General features: G+C 35.7%; 1 protein-coding gene across 2 annotated transcripts in view; it reads right to left on the reverse strand.

Moving 5' to 3' along the window:
• Nucleotides 1–107: 107 nt before the first annotated feature.
• Nucleotides 108–18,044, reverse strand: part of LOC125682297 (sodium bicarbonate cotransporter 3-like) — a 34,736-nt gene continuing 16,799 nt past the window's right edge. For both annotated transcript variants that reach the window (XM_056156055.1, XM_056156056.1), the window contains exons 5-20: nt 17,630–17,790; nt 16,895–17,101; nt 16,577–16,761; nt 15,972–16,214; nt 15,526–15,782; nt 14,732–14,906; nt 14,371–14,504; nt 13,714–14,218; nt 12,915–13,028; nt 8,927–9,088; nt 8,296–8,474; nt 6,567–6,639; nt 4,549–4,794; nt 4,072–4,209; nt 3,376–3,593; nt 108–2,709 (exon numbers count right to left, since the gene is read on the reverse strand). In XM_056156055.1, coding sequence (XP_056012030.1) covers nt 2,532–2,709; nt 3,376–3,593; nt 4,072–4,209; nt 4,549–4,794; nt 6,567–6,639; nt 8,296–8,474; nt 8,927–9,088; nt 12,915–13,028; nt 13,714–14,218; nt 14,371–14,504; nt 14,732–14,906; nt 15,526–15,782; nt 15,972–16,214; nt 16,577–16,761; nt 16,895–17,101; nt 17,630–17,790 — 3,175 coding nt within the window. In that variant the 3' untranslated portion in view covers nt 108–2,531. The remainder of the gene's footprint in view (nt 2,710–3,375; nt 3,594–4,071; nt 4,210–4,548; nt 4,795–6,566; nt 6,640–8,295; nt 8,475–8,926; nt 9,089–12,914; nt 13,029–13,713; nt 14,219–14,370; nt 14,505–14,731; nt 14,907–15,525; nt 15,783–15,971; nt 16,215–16,576; nt 16,762–16,894; nt 17,102–17,629; nt 17,791–18,044) is intronic.

An 18,044-nucleotide genomic window follows, 5' to 3' on the forward strand; every position in this document is an offset into this window, starting at 1 on the left:
TCACACTTGTAATTTACTCCGCTACGTGTATTTGACTTAAAGTTTGAAATCAATAATCACCCATTCAAAAACATTGTATCCAACAACACATTTAAACAAGTCATGTATTCGATCATACAGATTTAATTTTTGAACTGTCACATTTTTATCAAATTCACACATACATTGACCCTTTCCTGTGCAACATGAAATATCTATATAATTCACGTGTTATGATAAATCACTTCACTCAATTCCCGTCTCATCCTTAAATATATATATATATATAAATGGATAGAGACAGTTAAAAAATAGACCCAAAAAAACAACAAAACACATGGCAAACACTGGTAAAACACAGGTTGTAATTTCAAGGTCAATTAATGCAGGCACAATATACATACAAAACAAGTAATACTTGGAAGTAAAAATGAGTTCCTTTTGATTTTGAGATTCTTGCATTTCAAAAACAATAACCAAAAACATTGGAGACATGCTCCGTGATTAAAAGACTTGCCCGTAAAAATCGGCACTAATGGATAACTTATAGAAACTTGCATGTACAATGATGCTAGGAATCTTTATTTTGATTGCAACAAAATACAAATTCGGATACCACATTGTTGGACTGTGCATGCTACATATGTATTATTTCAATCAGGAACACTTATAAGTATGACAATTATAAATTAAATTTGAAAAATTCAATATTAACATGTACTTGTTTCTTAAAAGTAAGAAATAAAAGAAATAACATGAATACATAAACACAATAGTGCAATTGAGCTGGTACATATATTTACATACCATAGAAGCATTCAGGTTCAGAATATTACATTTAATTAAAACCTAAAATAAATACCTCAGCACAACATACATGTAAAATCAAAACTAAGATTATGAAAGCACTACTGGATAAAAATGAGACATATAAAAATATGACATCTCTGTTTTAATATATATCAATGTCATTGTTTGGCACACACCAAATCAAAATAAAAATTTATACCAAAAATCTCTACAATTCTTTATTCATGTCATAACCAGTTCACACTTTCTGTGATTTCATTCCCAATGCTATATTTTATAAACATGGTGTATTTAACAACAAGAGGGCATATTTGCAAGATTTAAAATTGAAATATTTCTTGAAAATTTTGATGTTTTTCAATTTCTGAATAATGAATGAACTTCTATCACGTTAAAAACAAGTATATAGTCTCAAGCTCAAGTGCTAAAAAACTTTAAAATGTCACTGTGTACATTAAACAATATCCAATACACTGTTATCTTAACAGAACCGGGCAGCAGGCAATGCAATGATAGCCCTCTTCTAACAACAAAGTCAAATACTCAGCAATATAATTTACATGTATTAGTATTTACAAGTAGGAATTATGTGTAGGCAAGTATGTACACAATATATACTGTAAAGAAATAGATTTCATTTTTGAAAATACTCATGGGCAGGAACAGTGATGCTTTACGCCAGCATATTTCCGAAGTGCGTCAATGCTTCATGAAAAGTATGCTGGGGTGAAATTTTGCTGTTTATTACCGTCATGTATTTTCAAAAATGAAATTTATTTCTTATACAATTGTATTTACATTTTATTTTCATTTCTGTCACAATATTCCCAGCCGTTTAATTAATCGTACTATATTAATTGAGATTCACATTCATGAGGAAATGGCCATCATTTCAATTGGTAAAGATATCGAAGCTAAAAAATATCCATTCATATGTCTACAGTCGTACATTCTCTAGGAATGACATGTTGTGTTGGATTGGACAGAATGTTAAGATGGCACTGTGTTGAGAATTTAAATAAAAGACAATTGGTATTGAAATTAGAGTTGGAATTCATGGTCCATTATGGAGTATGCAGGTATCTGATTATAAAGGTTCTAATCATACAGTTTCAACTGTGTATGTGTGTATATAAATTTACATGAAATAGGATCAAGACAAAAAAACATGCAGTAAAGGAGTATCAAATCACAATTCACTATAGTGTGTACTTATAAATGGAGATTTCTTGGGGGTCCCCACCCCCGTGAAAACTCATTTCAAATGTAAAACGGCATCTGTAATGAACTTTCAAAGTCAAAAATGTAAAAACAAAATCCCAAAGAATGTGAAGACCAGCTCTACGCCTGTGTTAGAGCTACGATGGAAAAATTAAGTCAAAACCACGTGAAAATATTACAGTGGAACCTGACTCAGTCGTTAAATATTTATGAGATTTCATTTTCATTACCCATTCTTAATTTGACTTTGTGCACTCACTAGATAAAACATCCTTTGTGGACAAAATTCACATTCTTCAATCAACAAAGAAAACAGATAAACATTGTGCTCTTTGGAGACTATGCTGAATGAAAGAGACAAACAACCAGAACCCCAGCAAAAACAAGAATCCACAACACAAGATGTGACACAACTTACAAGTTTACAGTCTAAAATTACTGCTAAAAATATCAAAATTCTGTTACAGTACAATATGATGGATAAAATAAAAACATAATAAATGTATCCCATCCACCCTGTCCTAGACTTTGGTGTTCGCAATGTTACTGGGTTTCGGCTCCAGTAAAGTATCGGTCTCGTCCTCCACGATGTAGAACAGTGGGGTGTTGCTCTCTTTATTACTCAGGGACTCTTTCTCATCGGGTGGACCGCCAGCGACAGGCGACATTCTTTTATTGCTCTTTCTGTGTTTGTGTTTTCTGGGAATACAAGAAAATGTACCAATGTTTAATTAAAATCAATAGGATGTTTTTAATTTTTATCTTATAATTCATCTCATCTAAACTACTCTAAATGTGGAAATCTAAATATGCTATTATAATATTTTCGTTTAAATTATCCCACGCATTCTATTCCCACAGTATGACGTTATTATTTAACTGATGATACTGACATCACGTATATAAACCTTATATGTAGGAAATATCTGTAATTAACAACATGCAGAAAAATTTATATTGACAGTACTAGTTCTGCCTTGTCTGGATTCAAAACTCTCCGACCACTCTTGTTTCTCATAAAGTTTAAAGAAGTCTTAAAGATGATACACTGTTTACAATGCTTTAATGTAATCAAACAGAAATTAATGTTTGTGTTTCCTGTAGATTTCTAAATATACGCAAGGAATCTATCAGCGCGTAATTTCACCAGAAACATGACACATGAAATAAAATTACTTGCTTTCATTTTTATATTGCTGAAATACATATTTAAAAAAACACTTGATCAATAGAGCACTCGTGAATTCCTGATCATGCAATTTGACGCCCATAAGTCATTTCGCAATATTAAGTACTTTCGTAAAATAAAAAAAAATACAGTATTTGAGAAAGTCTTTGATGAGAGAAGTATGGTGATACACAAACCTTTTCTGTGACGATGCCTCCAGGTTTGTCAGACTGTTGAAAGATTCGTTGGCGACAATTGTTTTCCATAGTGTCGTTTTGGACATTTCCTCCGAGATGTTGATTTCTGGTTCCGTGGTAACCGTGATTCGCTCCACAGGTATATTGATGACATTGCCACTGATTAGCGGTACTTGCACAGTTCCTGAACTGTTCAGAACTTGAGATCCATGGTGGGTCTGCAACAAAAAACAATGCATTGTCCTTTGTAATGATAGTGTAACATGAAAGGAGAAAATCCAAAAAAAAACAAGATCATAATTAAAACCAAGTCCCCTGAATATCTAGTCCGGTGGTCTACCAACAGAAATAATTGATTATCAGCGATTAAAACAACAGAGCTAATTGTGATCAAAACAGTCTGACCATAACATTACTTCCCCTTTAAAAGTCATTGCCTCAGAAGACAGGCTCTCCCCTGGCAGGCAGTTTTAGTGGTATTTCACATCACTAAATTCAATGGAAAGGGAGAAAATGCAACAAAGCAGACTGAGATTCGAAACTTTGGCCCCTACATCTCCAGTTCCGTGCTCTACCAACTGAGGTCTTAAGCAATACAACCCTAATAAGTGATCAGCTTCCACAAAGTACAGTGTAGGTTTCTACAGAAAACAAAATCCTGCTGTGTTGTGAAATACTTGATTTTCCATGACTTACTTCCTTTTTGTCCTGGCGTTTTAGTTCATCTTCCTTTGCACGTTTGTGAACCTCAGGCATGATGTCATCCAGCCATTTCAATTCTTCCTGAGTAAAAATCTTTTCAATCCCTTTGCGGACAAAGCACATACCCAGCACCTACAATATTAAGTCTCTGCATCTCAAAATTCTGATGACAAAAACTGTTTGCATGTCCATTTCTGACGTTTTATTTCTATACTGATTTCACATGGACAAATGTACAACCCTACAGGTGACGCACAACACATTCTACCTGTATAAATAAAAAAACATACTTACTTTTCAATAATCAAAAATGATTTTATCTTTAAAAAATAGCCAATATCCCTCAAACTGATGCATCTTGTATACATTAAAAGTGAAAAATTCCCAATACATTTTCCACTTAAGAACCATAATATATACACAAAATGTTCAAGTTAAATAGGGTATCATAAAATGTCTTGGAATGTGTACCATGATTGGGAAAGTAATTGAAGTTTTATGGATACTCTTGATGACCCACAACACGACGAGACAGAGAACTTGAACGCCTGTAAAGAGGTGGACCCTCCTGGTGGGGACGTGTCGGAGATACATGTAGTCGGGCTGGTACTTCTGGGGCATGAACCAGATGAGGATCCGGTTCACCAACTGCATCCCGTGTAATGAAGAGACACCCATATAGAGGAACACGCCGTATAACACCGGCATAGGAATATACTGAAATAAAGTAGGATATTATATAAATATTCCCAACTTACATTACGGGCAATAAATTTTTAATCAACAAATAACAATACAGTAAAATATGTTCATTACAATGCTTATAACGAATTCACGCTTATAACGAATTCACGCCTAGAACGAATTCATGCTTATAACGAATTCACACTTATAACAAATTCACATTTATAACAAATTCACGCCTAGAACAAATTCACACTAATAACAAATTCACGCCTAGAACGAATTCAAGCTTATAACGAATTCACGCTTACTGCAAAATGATATTTATTTGCCTATTAGAGAAAAATAAAGAAATTTTCTTGCATATAATAAAGTTTGGTTATAACAGTTTTTTGCTGGCCCTTGAGGTTTGTTATAACCATGCTTTATTGTATATAGTCAGATCACTTGTGAGAACTTTCTCTTCACTTGCAAGGATGCATGTCAATGATAAATTGATAATAAAAGTGAACAATTTCATACAGTTACATGAATATACATTGTGATAAACAGATTGGAAATTTGTGAAAATTATCTCCAACTTCTAAATTCTTCAAAACAAGATCGCAGAAATAGAGTCTCACAAAATACACGAGATCTGATTTACAGTAAAGAACCAGGTACACTTTCACTCTTATTTGGCCCTGTGTTTTCAAGAATTTTATAGAAAGGATTACACAGAACTCTTTTACAGTATAGTATCTAAGAAGTTATTTTTTCAAATGGAATCTCTATGGTACCAAGTATGAAGCCATAAATAGGTGGATTTTCCTGCTTTCATTGAGAAAGTAGAAAATGGATATTTTCAAAGCATTTTAGCTTGAAAAAATTGCTAAAACGCATCAAAGATGCGTATGGCCGAGTTGCAGTTTGGAAAATTATGCACGCTTGCATTCATGAAGTAAAAACATCCACGTATTCAATATAGTTTATAAGTATGAAGCTTTGAATGGCCGCAGTAGGTATTTAGTGTGATAATGACCTTGACCTTTGGATTTCAAAAGCTACATGAATCTTGAATGTCATCAGGATTTGAAGTCTGAAAAACATGCACCAGCAAGTACATATATAAAAGTTAGAGGCAAGCTCAAATCTACAGTATATAGTGAAAAAGATACCTTGACCTTTGACCTTTTGACCTCAAAATAAATAGGAACCTTCCTCTTTTGGATGTGATCAAAATATGCAAGTCTGACAAAGACGCACCAAGTAGTATGAAAGTTAGAGACCGGACAAGCTCAAATCTATGGCATTTAGTGACAAAGTGACCTTGACCTCAAAATAAATAGGAACCTTCCTCTTTTGGATGTGATCATGTTATATAAGTCTCACAAAGATGAACCAAAAAGTATGAAAGTTAGAGACCGGACAAGCTAATTGTGGACGCTGCCCGCCCATCCTTCGCCAATTTAAAAGCTGAGATTTGCTACGCAACTTGGCTAAAAAATATGGAGCACATGCATGGCCTACAACCAAACTAAGTTATATAATTGACCAAATCAAAATACACAAAATCTCTTGAAATTAGCAAGGGCAATGGCTGTGGAAAACTTTACCCCAAGTGTAAACCTGATGGGAAAATGCGCATTTAATTTTAGGGCTGATAACTGGTGAAAACGTACCATCTTCTTTTCGATAATGTTTACATCAAAATTTGAAATTGATCTTTCCAAAATGTGAGATACATGCAAGTCTAGAGAAAGTATTCTCTGTGTACTAAATGGTCAAAATACAAATGATGATGATTCTTCAGTAAATGGACCTACCTTCAGAACATCAGTCAGGAGAACTGAGGCTCCGATCATCACACTGATGGCTATCCCAGTTCCTCTCTGTTCCCTGGAAAAGAATAAACATTTCAATGTTTGACTGTGAATGTACCTGCAAATGCATTTTTACAATACACTTTAATATTCATGACAACTACTTGAAAAATGTCAAGATGGCCCATTCATGGAGATGTAAAGCTACTGTAAAAATTACACCACAAGTGATCTAGGTTTGCAATTTTGCAACTCAGCCTTCTGTCACTTATTCATATATTTACAGACTTTTGCAGATTTATTAACAAGGCAAAATTTGCATTCACTTTAAAGTTCATCACTACATATATATAATTATGTGTGACAATGCAGCAACATGAAGACTCCTCCTGCCTAAGGGCCATAACTCTGCAAAAAGTAATATGACCAGACCCTTGTAATAAGTATCTCATGTTTTATTATATAGCTAAAAAATAGTCTATTATAAAATCTGCGTAAAATCTAGAGAATGTTAGCGTTCAATATCCTGAAAATTTATTGAACGCTATAACTTTGCATTGCGTAAATTGTGTGCACCCGAAACATTCTGAGTATGAGCGTTCAATATTGACCTTACCGTAATGACATAAATAAGCCAATGCATGCTGAATATTGAACAGTTAAGAAATGCATGCTGATATTGCACACCTTCACCTTAGATGCCAATATTGATGAATTCTCGTCTACTTTGGAGTATTTTGAGTGAAAGGGGATATAATTCAACAACTATAATATACTTTAGCTATATAATAAAAGGGTTATTGAACTTATATTGGCACTCGTTGGCTGTCAAAATGCACTCGCAAGCTCGTGCATTTTGACAGCCAACTCATGCCATATTCACCAATATAAGTTCAATAACCCTATAATACTGATATCTCAAATTTCAATTCAAAATGTCCATGTATGACTTAAGATAATGAAAAGAAAATACATAAATTGCTTGAAATTTTTCAAAGTCCAAGTGGCGCAACTCTTCCCAATATTACTTGACCAAAACAAAAGAAGAACTTGACCTGCATATTTTCAGGACATATCTATAGCCCAAATTTTAATTCAAAATGCCCATGTGTGACTAAATAAATAAGCAGAAACAATGAGATGTTTGAAATTTTCTATGTGAAAGGGGTACAACTCTGTCAAAAAATATTCAACTAGAACCAAATAAGAATATGACTTCATAGATATTCTCGTCATGTATCTATACATACCAAATTTCAGTTGAATATATGCAACTGTAGCAGAAATAATGAGCAGAAACTGAATTATGATGGAATATGACAGAATGACACTGTATGCCCTATAGCTAGCCGTTTCATGGTGGGGGCAGTAAAATCTGATTTCTGCTTTAAGGCCACTATCCAAATTCACGAGACACAATTTGTTTGAGAATAAAGTGATTAATAGTGATTTTGAAACAAGCTAATTTATAATGAGTAAATCATGTTTGTCAATGTGCTAAATTTATTGCACCAAATTTCAGACTCTTAGAGCACTTTGTGTTGCAACAAAGAGTAAAGTTAAGCAAGTTCTTCACTTTGAAAAAGAGTTCTTGCACACAAATTATCCCACTGGAAGATCTTCATCAGACACCTCAACTACTGCTAGGTACTCACTAAACCACAAGAAACTTAGGACTCTCCCCCAGAGACAAGATCTTCATCAGACACCTCTGATACCTCTAAGTACTCACCAAACCCCAAGGAACTTGGGACTCTCCCCCGGAGCTGAACACTCGGACTCTCTCTTCAGCGACATCACATGTGTAATGGAGAGTACGGTCTCCGTCACATACCACGGCAACCCCAAAATAGAGCAGACCACTACCAGACAAGCCACCAGAAGTAAGTCCAAGTGGTATCCATGTCCCTTCTACAAAAAACAAGGGGTCCATGAAATATGTGATATCTCCCAGTTTGGCTGGGAAACTATCAGAATCTCACATAAAAAATGTCTCTTGTCGAGAGTCAAAAACCTCCCGGATCTCCTCGTTACGACCCAAATTTAAAATGGTAAAAAAGAAGCCATTTCTTCAGAAAACAGTCCTGTATTATTTTGAATGACCAGATGAGACATGCATTGATGGTCAGAAGATCTCTGGTCTGTGAGTTTTAAGAATTTATAGTACATGGTTATAATCATAAGCTTAATAATCTAAATAACAGCTTTGAATGTGTTGCCGGTGTTTTCTTAATTGTATGATTCTGTCATCTGGACCAAAGTTTTATCGTATTTTCCAGGAATTTTAAGTACACAGAGGTCTACCTTCTCTCTCCCTCGTATCTCCCACCCACAGAAAACACTGTGACAATTTGTTGACTTACCAATAGCTTGTTTTCTTTTCTGTTAATGATGACTAGAGTGATTTGTTGATCCATGAACAATAAGATTGTGGCAAGAAGAGCGGGAAGCAAAGCTGCGAAGACCAGCCACCATGGATTGTGTTTAAACGGATCTACGATCCATGGGCGCGTTACATCTGTTGGCTGAAAACACAACATACCGTAAATCACTTATGTCTAATGACTGTAAATCACTTATGCCTAATGACTGTAAATCGCTTATGTCTAATGACCGTAAATCGCTTCTGCCTAGTGACCGTAAATCGCTTCTGTTTAGTGACCGTAAATCGCTTCTGCCTAGTGACCGTAAATCACTTCTGTCTAGTGACCGTAAATCACTTCTGTCTAGTGACCGTAAATCACTTATGTCTAATGACCGTAAATCACTTCTGTCTAATGACTGTAATCACTTCTGTCTAGTGACTGTAAATCACTTCTGTCTAGTGACCGTAAATCACTTCTGTCTAATGACCGTAAATCACTTCTGTTTAATGACTGTAAATCACTTCTGTCTAATGACCGTAAATCACTTCTGTTTAATGACTGTAAATCACTTCTGTCTAATGACTGTAATATGTCTAATGACTGTAAATCACTTCTGTCTAATGACTGTAAATCTCTAATGACCGTAAATCACTTCTGTCTAATGACCGTAAATCACTTCTGTCTAATGACCGTAAATCACTTCTGTTTAATGACTGTAAATCACTTCTGTCTAGTGACTGTAAATCACTTATGTCTAATGACCGTAAATCACTTCTGTCTAATGACTGTAATCACTTCTGTCTAGTGACTGTAAATCACTTCTGTCTAGTGACCGTAAATCACTTCTGTCTAATGACCGTAAATCACTTCTGTTTAATGACTGTAAATCACTTCTGTCTAATGACTGTAAATCACTTCTGTCTAGTGACTGTAAATCACTTATGTCTAATGACCGTAAATCACTTCTGTCTAATGACTGTAATCACTTCTGTCTAGTGACTGTAAATCACTTCTGTCTAGTGACCGTAAATCACTTCTGTCTAATGACTGTAAATCACTTCTGTCTAGTGACTGTAAATCACTTCTGTCTAATGACTGTAAATCACTTCTGTCTAATGACTGTAAATCACTTCTGTCTAGTTATCCTGTGGGGATCAGGGTTAGAACAGTTTTTCATTAGCCACACTAAATTCAAAAAAAGGAATTTGATATGATTCAAAAAATTTTATTTGCAAAATACACTGAAACACATAGTTCTCATCAGCATCTGAGGATTGTTAAAAATAAGCAAGATGTGTTTGTGAAACACAAATGCCCCCGATAATGGCCAATTCCAAAGATGGCCAAGGTCACAAGGGCAAATATCTTGGTACCAGTAGAAAGATCTTGTTAAAAGAAATGCTCATGTACAATATGAAAGCTCTAATATTTACTAATATTTACCATTTAGAAGTTATGACCAATGTAAAAAAAAAAAAATTAAAGTAGGTCAAATGTCAAGGTCAAAAGGTTCAATACCAACGGAAAGATCTTGTAACAAGGAATACTCATGTGAAATATCAAAGCTCTATCACTTACTGTTCAAAAGTTATTAGCAAGGTTAAAGTTTTCAAAAAGTAGGTCAAACTCCAAGGTCACGGGGTCAAAAATGTTGGTATACCCACGGATAGATCTTGTCACAAGGAATACTCATGTGAAATATCAAAGCTCTATCACTTATTGTTCAAAAGTTATTAGCAAGGTTAAAGTTTTCAAAAAGTAGGTCAATCTCCAAGGTCACGGTCACAGGGTAAAAAATGTTGGTACCCACGGAAAGGTCTTGTCACAAGGAATACTCATGTGAATTATCAAAGCTCTATCACTTACTGTTCAAAAGTTATTAGCAAGGTTAAAGTTTCAGACAGAATGACAGACAGGACAAAAACAATATGCCCCCCCCGATCTTCGATCTCGGGGGCATAAAAAAAGGGGGGGGGGGGGAAATAATGAAAGCATATGGTAAAATCATGATAAACGATTTCAAGATGGAAAGTTGGTCACAGCGTTTGTAAGAAGAAAATCACAACTTTATCAGAGTACTCTAGCAAATTTTCTAACATAATACCATTTACAATTAGATTCTCAACTCTATTGAATAAATGCCTAATTGCATGGTTGGTGTAAAGTATATAAAGTGGGTGTATTGTAATGTCATTAATACAGAAATAATTATAACAATGATAATGTAACAGTAAAGGAGAAAATGTATCTAGAGATCCGTCCAACTGGAAATGAATTCGAACCCAGGATTGTCCACACACCATAGACTCCTTCATCACATATTTAAACGGTATCATACGAGAGTTTCCAAATGACGGAAACATTAAAATAAAATGTCAAAATTGGAATTCGAAGTACAAAAACAGAAATGAAAGTAGAAAAATCTTGTTCGCTAAAGTGACGAGTAGGGCATGAAATTAACTTGTCACACGCAGTTTACTTTCGCCATTGGTGAAAATGCGATCACCTAGCACTAACACAGGGTCCTTTGGATGAGACTGCAAAAACCGATGCCTCGTGTCACAGCTGGTGTGGCATGATAAAGATCCCATGGCAAATGAAAGAGCCGTAATTAAGCGCTGAGCATAGGCTTCAATTTTGCAGCCCTTCACCAGCAATGGCAATGTCTCCATATGAGTGAATAAAGTGCACCGCCACGGCACATGATACGCCCGTCACATATTGTTAACAGTATAGATTGTACCCATTAAAACATTTTTTTTTTTATATCACCTTAATTAAATGTCACAGTGACCTTAAAGTAGGATGCGACACACCTTCTACCTAAGATGCATTAGTTGACCAATTTCAGTGATTCTAGGTCTAATAGTTTTCAAGTTATGAGCCGGACAAGTTTTTGCCATATATGGCCATATCTTCTTAATGAAAAGTCACAGTGACCTGGTTTTAATGTGTGACACACCTTCTACCCAAGATGTATCTACAGACAAAGTTTGATGATTCTAGGCCTTGTAGTATTTAAGTTACGGGTCGGACACGAAAAAGCTAACAGATGGACGGACATGAACGCCATACCATAATACGTCCCGTCTTAAGACGGCGTATAAAAATTACCACACAGGATTTTAAACAATATAAAAGCAACCAACTTATATCTAATGACTATTTACACAAAATAGCATAAATCGCTTATGCTTAGTAATTCCATTTCGTCAATCTTGCCTTATTGATCTTATCAGTACAATGAAATTTTTGTGAACATTCCATTTCTTCATCATGATAAACAAAATTATGTAGATTTAAGTGAAAGTAAAGTTCCTGAGAATGAAAATTGATTGCAAGTGTACATCTAAAATACTCACTGTAAAACTAACAGATGAAAGCTTTATCAATTGTGCAAAGATTTTACTAATTATAAATAGATTTTACAGTTCGTGTTAATTTCCAAAAAAGTAAATTGCTTGCACATGATTTAAAGCATATTTATACCTATATTCACATTCTTTTGAATGATGATAATTGTTCATTAGGTGTACATCAAAAATGTTGACGTTAAACTGGGCTATAAATGTCAAAATAATCATTTCGATGAAATCATTTTACATGCATTATTCTAATATTAAATGCATTATTCTAATATTAAATAAATACCTGACACACATTGTAATTTCTATCTTTTTCTTGTGGGTATAGAGTTTCATTTCCTCACTATTTTATTTTATATGCACAAACCAAAAGAAAGGTCTTGTCACAAGAAATACACATGTGAAATATCATCATGAAAGACTCATCACCAACCAATCATAAGTTATGGTCATAGTAAATGTTTTTCCCCTGAAAAACAGACAGAGACAGACCAAAAATTATACGGCCCCAAATCTCTGACTACGGGACTATTAATACATAGAGGTCCGTCCTACATGGAGAATGATACAAATATTCACCTGTACTTTCCCTGACCTTGAATCAGATGGCAGTCACTGACCTTAAATTCAGACGGCACTTTCAGTTTTGGAGTGTGAATGTCAAAGACTACATCGACCATAACCATCATGACAATCGCTATGACAACACAGAAATCACTCAAAAACTGCTTCACCTGCAATTATACAACACCGTCAACCAGTTAATCAGTCTCTGATGTTAAGAGAACAGTCTACAGTATCAATATCTGGTATATTTTTAAAAGTGATATATACTCACCAAAACTCATTATTGCATTCTTATTTCATAGTTTAGAACAAAATTTTATCAACATACTCTGAAGACTCTCACTAGATGTCCATTCACCCCATTACACAAAAGTTCGTGAACTTGCCACAAACTCATACATTTATATAGCGTTAACTAGACATGACTACTAAAGGTCTCCAAGTTTCGTATCCATACTAACCTGACTAAGATAGAAAGTCTCCAAGTTTCGTACCAATACTAACCTGACTAAGATAGAAAGTCTCCAAGTTTCGTATCCATACTAACCTGACTAAGATAGAAAGTCTCCAAGTTTCGTATCCATACTAACCTGACTAGGATAGAAAGTCTCCAAGTTTCGTATCCATACTAACCTGACTAAGATAGAAAGTCTCCAAGTTTCGTATCCATACTAACCTGACTAAGATAGAAAGTCTCCAAGTTTCGTATCCATACTAACCTGACTAGGATAGAAAGTCTCCAAGTTTTGTATCCCCATACTAACCTGACTAGGATAGAAAGTCTCCAAGTTTTGTATCCCCATACTAACCTGACTAGGAAAGAGAGTCTCCAAGTTTTGTATTTATACTAACCTGACTAGGAAAGAAAGGCTTAGATTTCATTCCCTTCAGAGTCATGGCTGTGGAAAATGTCCCAAAGAACAATATCACAGACATAAAGAACACCTCGGGCTCTTGCTTATGTACATCCACCCCGGGAATGGTCCAGTTTCCTCCATCTAACACACAGTCCTGCATACTCTTGTTTGACCACAGATCTGTTACATTTTCTCTCCATTGATTTGTATCATTAAAAATATGGCTGCCGTTCCAGTAAGGAGAAGCACAGAGACCAGAGCATTGCTCTATTATAGGAACATCAGAGAAATGGATTGGGTGATGCTTCATCACATGGATTAACTTTTCAAATGCTTCAAAAACAAAAATGAGGGAAATCAGTAATGCAAAGCCCTCCTCTGTGAAGCGTGTTACAAACTGCACAAGTGCAGATAGGTCAAATAACACAATGAACAGCAAGATGGCTGCAATCCACATTCCAATCCAAAAGCGGAATTCCAGATAATCCCAGCCATTCTCACTGAAAAAATGAAGAATGGTGTCAGCAATTTCAAAAAAGCAATCTTCTTCTGCTGCAGTGCAAAAGATAGAAACTTTTAAACCTGAAAGTTTATATGAAGTTATAATTTCAATTGGAAATTCATGTTAGGTTTAAAAACTAATTATACATACTTGCATAGGTCATAGAGAATTTTCTCAAACACCAGCACAGGACCTGTGAATCCCAATATAGCCAGTGGTTGTGCCGCAGACAATGCGTAGATGACTCCACACAACGCTGCTGCAAATATACTCTCCAGGGCACCCTGTCAGAGAAAAAAGCCTGTTTATTGAAACGCTGTAGATGTAGTCTTAATCCGTACACATCGAACTGTTCAAATCATCAAAACCGATCAACACAGTGCATTGTCACGATGTGTTGGTGATCAGTTAATTTCTGCATGTTCATATCATTTATAAATTAAAATTTGCTTATGTAAATGATCAGATGTATGAATGAATTTGGAAAGTGTTTGATGCATATTACACAGACCATTGAGTTATTGGTTTCATCTGCTAGAAATGTTCCAAATGTGATGATTGGCGTTAGACTGGCAAAATACAGAAAGACAAACGAGGCTAAGCATTGGAAGTGTAGACAATCCCGGAAGTCCGACAGGTACCAAGGGATCTTCCGTCTTACGTCATCAAACAGACCCCCGCAAAACCTGCACACAGAAATACAAAATACAATTTACGCTGGCATGCCTCCATTTCTTCAAGACTGTCTGTACACCATACAATGTTTGACGTTTTATGAATCTTTTATTCCAACATGATCACAACAGGACATCCGTCTCCTTAAACCTTTGCTAACCCATGAGCATTCATGCTTCCCGAGAATTATACTAATATATTTACATTTACTGAATCTTTTCTCTTATATTTCTTTTGATATTGACATTGCTTTCATCATAGACAATGAATGCATGTTTGTTGCAAACTAGTTCCATCCGTTTTTTTTAGTACCACCTGTCCGCGCAATTATCATCAAAGATGGAGCATTGTCAAGGTCAAAGGGTGTATATTGGCTGTTCCGTTTAAAAGTAATGAATGTGTCAATGGTACAGTATATTTAGTACTTTAGGCTAGTTCATATTTTCAAAAAGTACATAAAAATATAAATATAAACAATAATTTTTCTTTGTTGTTTTATCTGGTGGTGAAGGTAGCAATCATTGCAGAAAAAAAATCTACATAACCAACTAATGCTTCCTGGGAGTTGTACTAATTTAATGCAGAATGACACCTGACAGGTAAAGAGAAATATTTAACTTGGCGGCCCACCTTCCTGTTCTCCTAAGGCTGGGATCTTCATGACCTAATTCCTCCACATCAAACTCCACCACTTTACCGTTGGGAAGAGGAGGGTTTCCTGCAAAGTTCTTCCTGCTCTCCTGAGAGGGGATCTGTTTGGGGGGTTCTATTCTGATACTGGGGTCCCACTCTCCAGGGGGGAGAACTGTGACTTGATCCAGGAACTCGTCAATCCCAGCCAGCAGGTCGTCTCTGTTGCGAGCGTGATACGCTACATCATGGAACACCTGCAACAAAAAATGGGATTACCCTTAGTTTGTTGTTCACCAACAATTACATATCAATATCTTAACTGATATGTTAGCTTTTTCAACTGAATCCTGTTTTAAAAAAGTCTTTAACAGAATACATATTTCACATGAAATAGCATTCATAATTCATGACAAGTTTTAATGAAAATTCATATGCATTCTTACTTCATCCGACATCAGAGTGGCAATAGCTCTCCCAATCTCATGGTATTTACTCTGGTTACCCATGGGTCCCAGCATAATGAAGACAAACTTGGTGGGTACGGGAACCTCCGTCAGGTCAGGCATGACAAAAGAATGGAGAAGTCGGACAAGCGCCACCATGGGGTATGTCAGAAAATCCACCTCCCCTACCAGAATGTTTGCAGCTTCTGCTCCTAGTGGAATTTTCTTCATAAAATGCAAGTTCTACTAAGACAAAAAAACATAGCATGGAAGACACCTTGTACATACTGCATGTATATTGTATAAGCTGTAACTATATACAAGGCAGGAGAAACATGGTGCCAAAAAATTCACAATTTTAAACATTCTTATAAAGATACGCTTCCGTAAAATAGAAATGGGATTCTTTTATGGAGTGCAAATACCACTAAAGAAAATTCACTTTTATTTTGACACAAACATGTATCATATACACTATACAGTGCCGGTCTACGAGCCACATACATGTATCATATACTCTATACAGTGCCTGTCTACGAGCCACAAACATGTATCATATACACTATACAGTGCCGGTCTACGAGCTTCATTCTGAAGTTATCTACCTTTCCTGCTTTTTCGCGCTGAAGGTCATTGGTACTGGTATTGGTGACTAGTGATCCTGCATAAGTAGGTGTCACTTCTAAATTTGTTTCTGTACTTTCTGGGCTTAAAGACCGGTGAAAGTTGGGGGTACTTTTTGCTGTCAGTAAACGACCATTTTTTAATATGGAAGAATCTCTTTCATCCCCTGCAAATGATTTGAAATAGAAATCAATATCTGTGCAAAAATATCACCCAAATTCTTTTTACTAAGAAAGTAACGTACAATCTTAAACACATATGTGACACCAGTTTTCATGAAATACATTTTATAGAATTACCATTATTCCCAAGAGCCTTGGGAACAGATCCTTTCTTTCCAATGTCAGCAAATGACTTGATGCTTGGAAGGTGAAGCTTGCCGCCTCCGTTCTCCGCTCCTTTTTTCTGGTTCTGATGCCGATGGCGGAGCAAGAGAACCTCCAAGACTTTATCTTTCAGGGATTCTTCCAACTGCTTGGCTGCCGCAGCTTTATCTATCACAAGCTCTAAACCAAAGAGAGATCACTCTGTTTATCACAAGCTCTATACCAAAGAGAGATCACTCTGTTTATCACAAGCTCTATATCAAAGAGAGACAACTCTTCTATCATATTTGATGTCTCTGACGAACTCGATACCAAAGACATCACTCTAGTTTATCACAAGCTCTGTACCAAAGAGATACCACTCTGTCTATCACAAACTCAATACAAAAGACAGACCACTCTCCTATCATGAAATGTCTATACAAGCTGTTAATCCATGAGAGTCAACTCTTTCTATAAAATGACAAGTTAGCCTATAGATTCACAAAGGTAATAAGGGAAAAAACATGACATGGTCTATCAGTTACTACCAAGTTTATCATTTTCTGATCATCCATGAAATTAGTTGTGTTTCAGGTCATTTAAGTTCAGATCTTGCCACCAACATGAGGTGATAAAAAAACAAAAACAAATTCAGCCTACCCATTAGAGAAAGTCAGCCTACCCATTAGAGAAAGTCAGCCTACCCATTAGAGAAAGTCAGCCTACCCATTAGAGAAGAAAGGTCATGGGCCTCAACGTCTAGCATCACTGTTCCATTAAGGATGCTGCATCTCAGTTCAAACAGTGAGTGGAGGGACAGTGTGGCCACATGTGGCTTGGACCACCTCTCTCCACCTTCCTCCACATCCTCCTCAAACTTAATCCACCTGAAAGTGTTATATATAATTCAATAATAATTCGTAGAAACCTGTCCATGAATTAATATAAAAATTTCAGAATATTTATCAATTCAGGGTTCCAACAAAATAATATTATCTTCATCTGTTTGGACAATTTTTTTTTACCATTAATATCTTTTCCAATTGTAACTCTAGAGCTCATTGCAAAAGCTATACCATATATGTCGCCTTATTTGTGACGATTAACACCGCTGCAGTTTCTACAGCGAGGCACCAGCAGT

The sequence above is a fragment of the Ostrea edulis genome, chromosome 2 (assembly GCF_947568905.1).
Source record: "Ostrea edulis chromosome 2, xbOstEdul1.1, whole genome shotgun sequence".
Taxonomy (NCBI): Eukaryota; Metazoa; Mollusca; class Bivalvia; order Ostreida; family Ostreidae; genus Ostrea; species Ostrea edulis.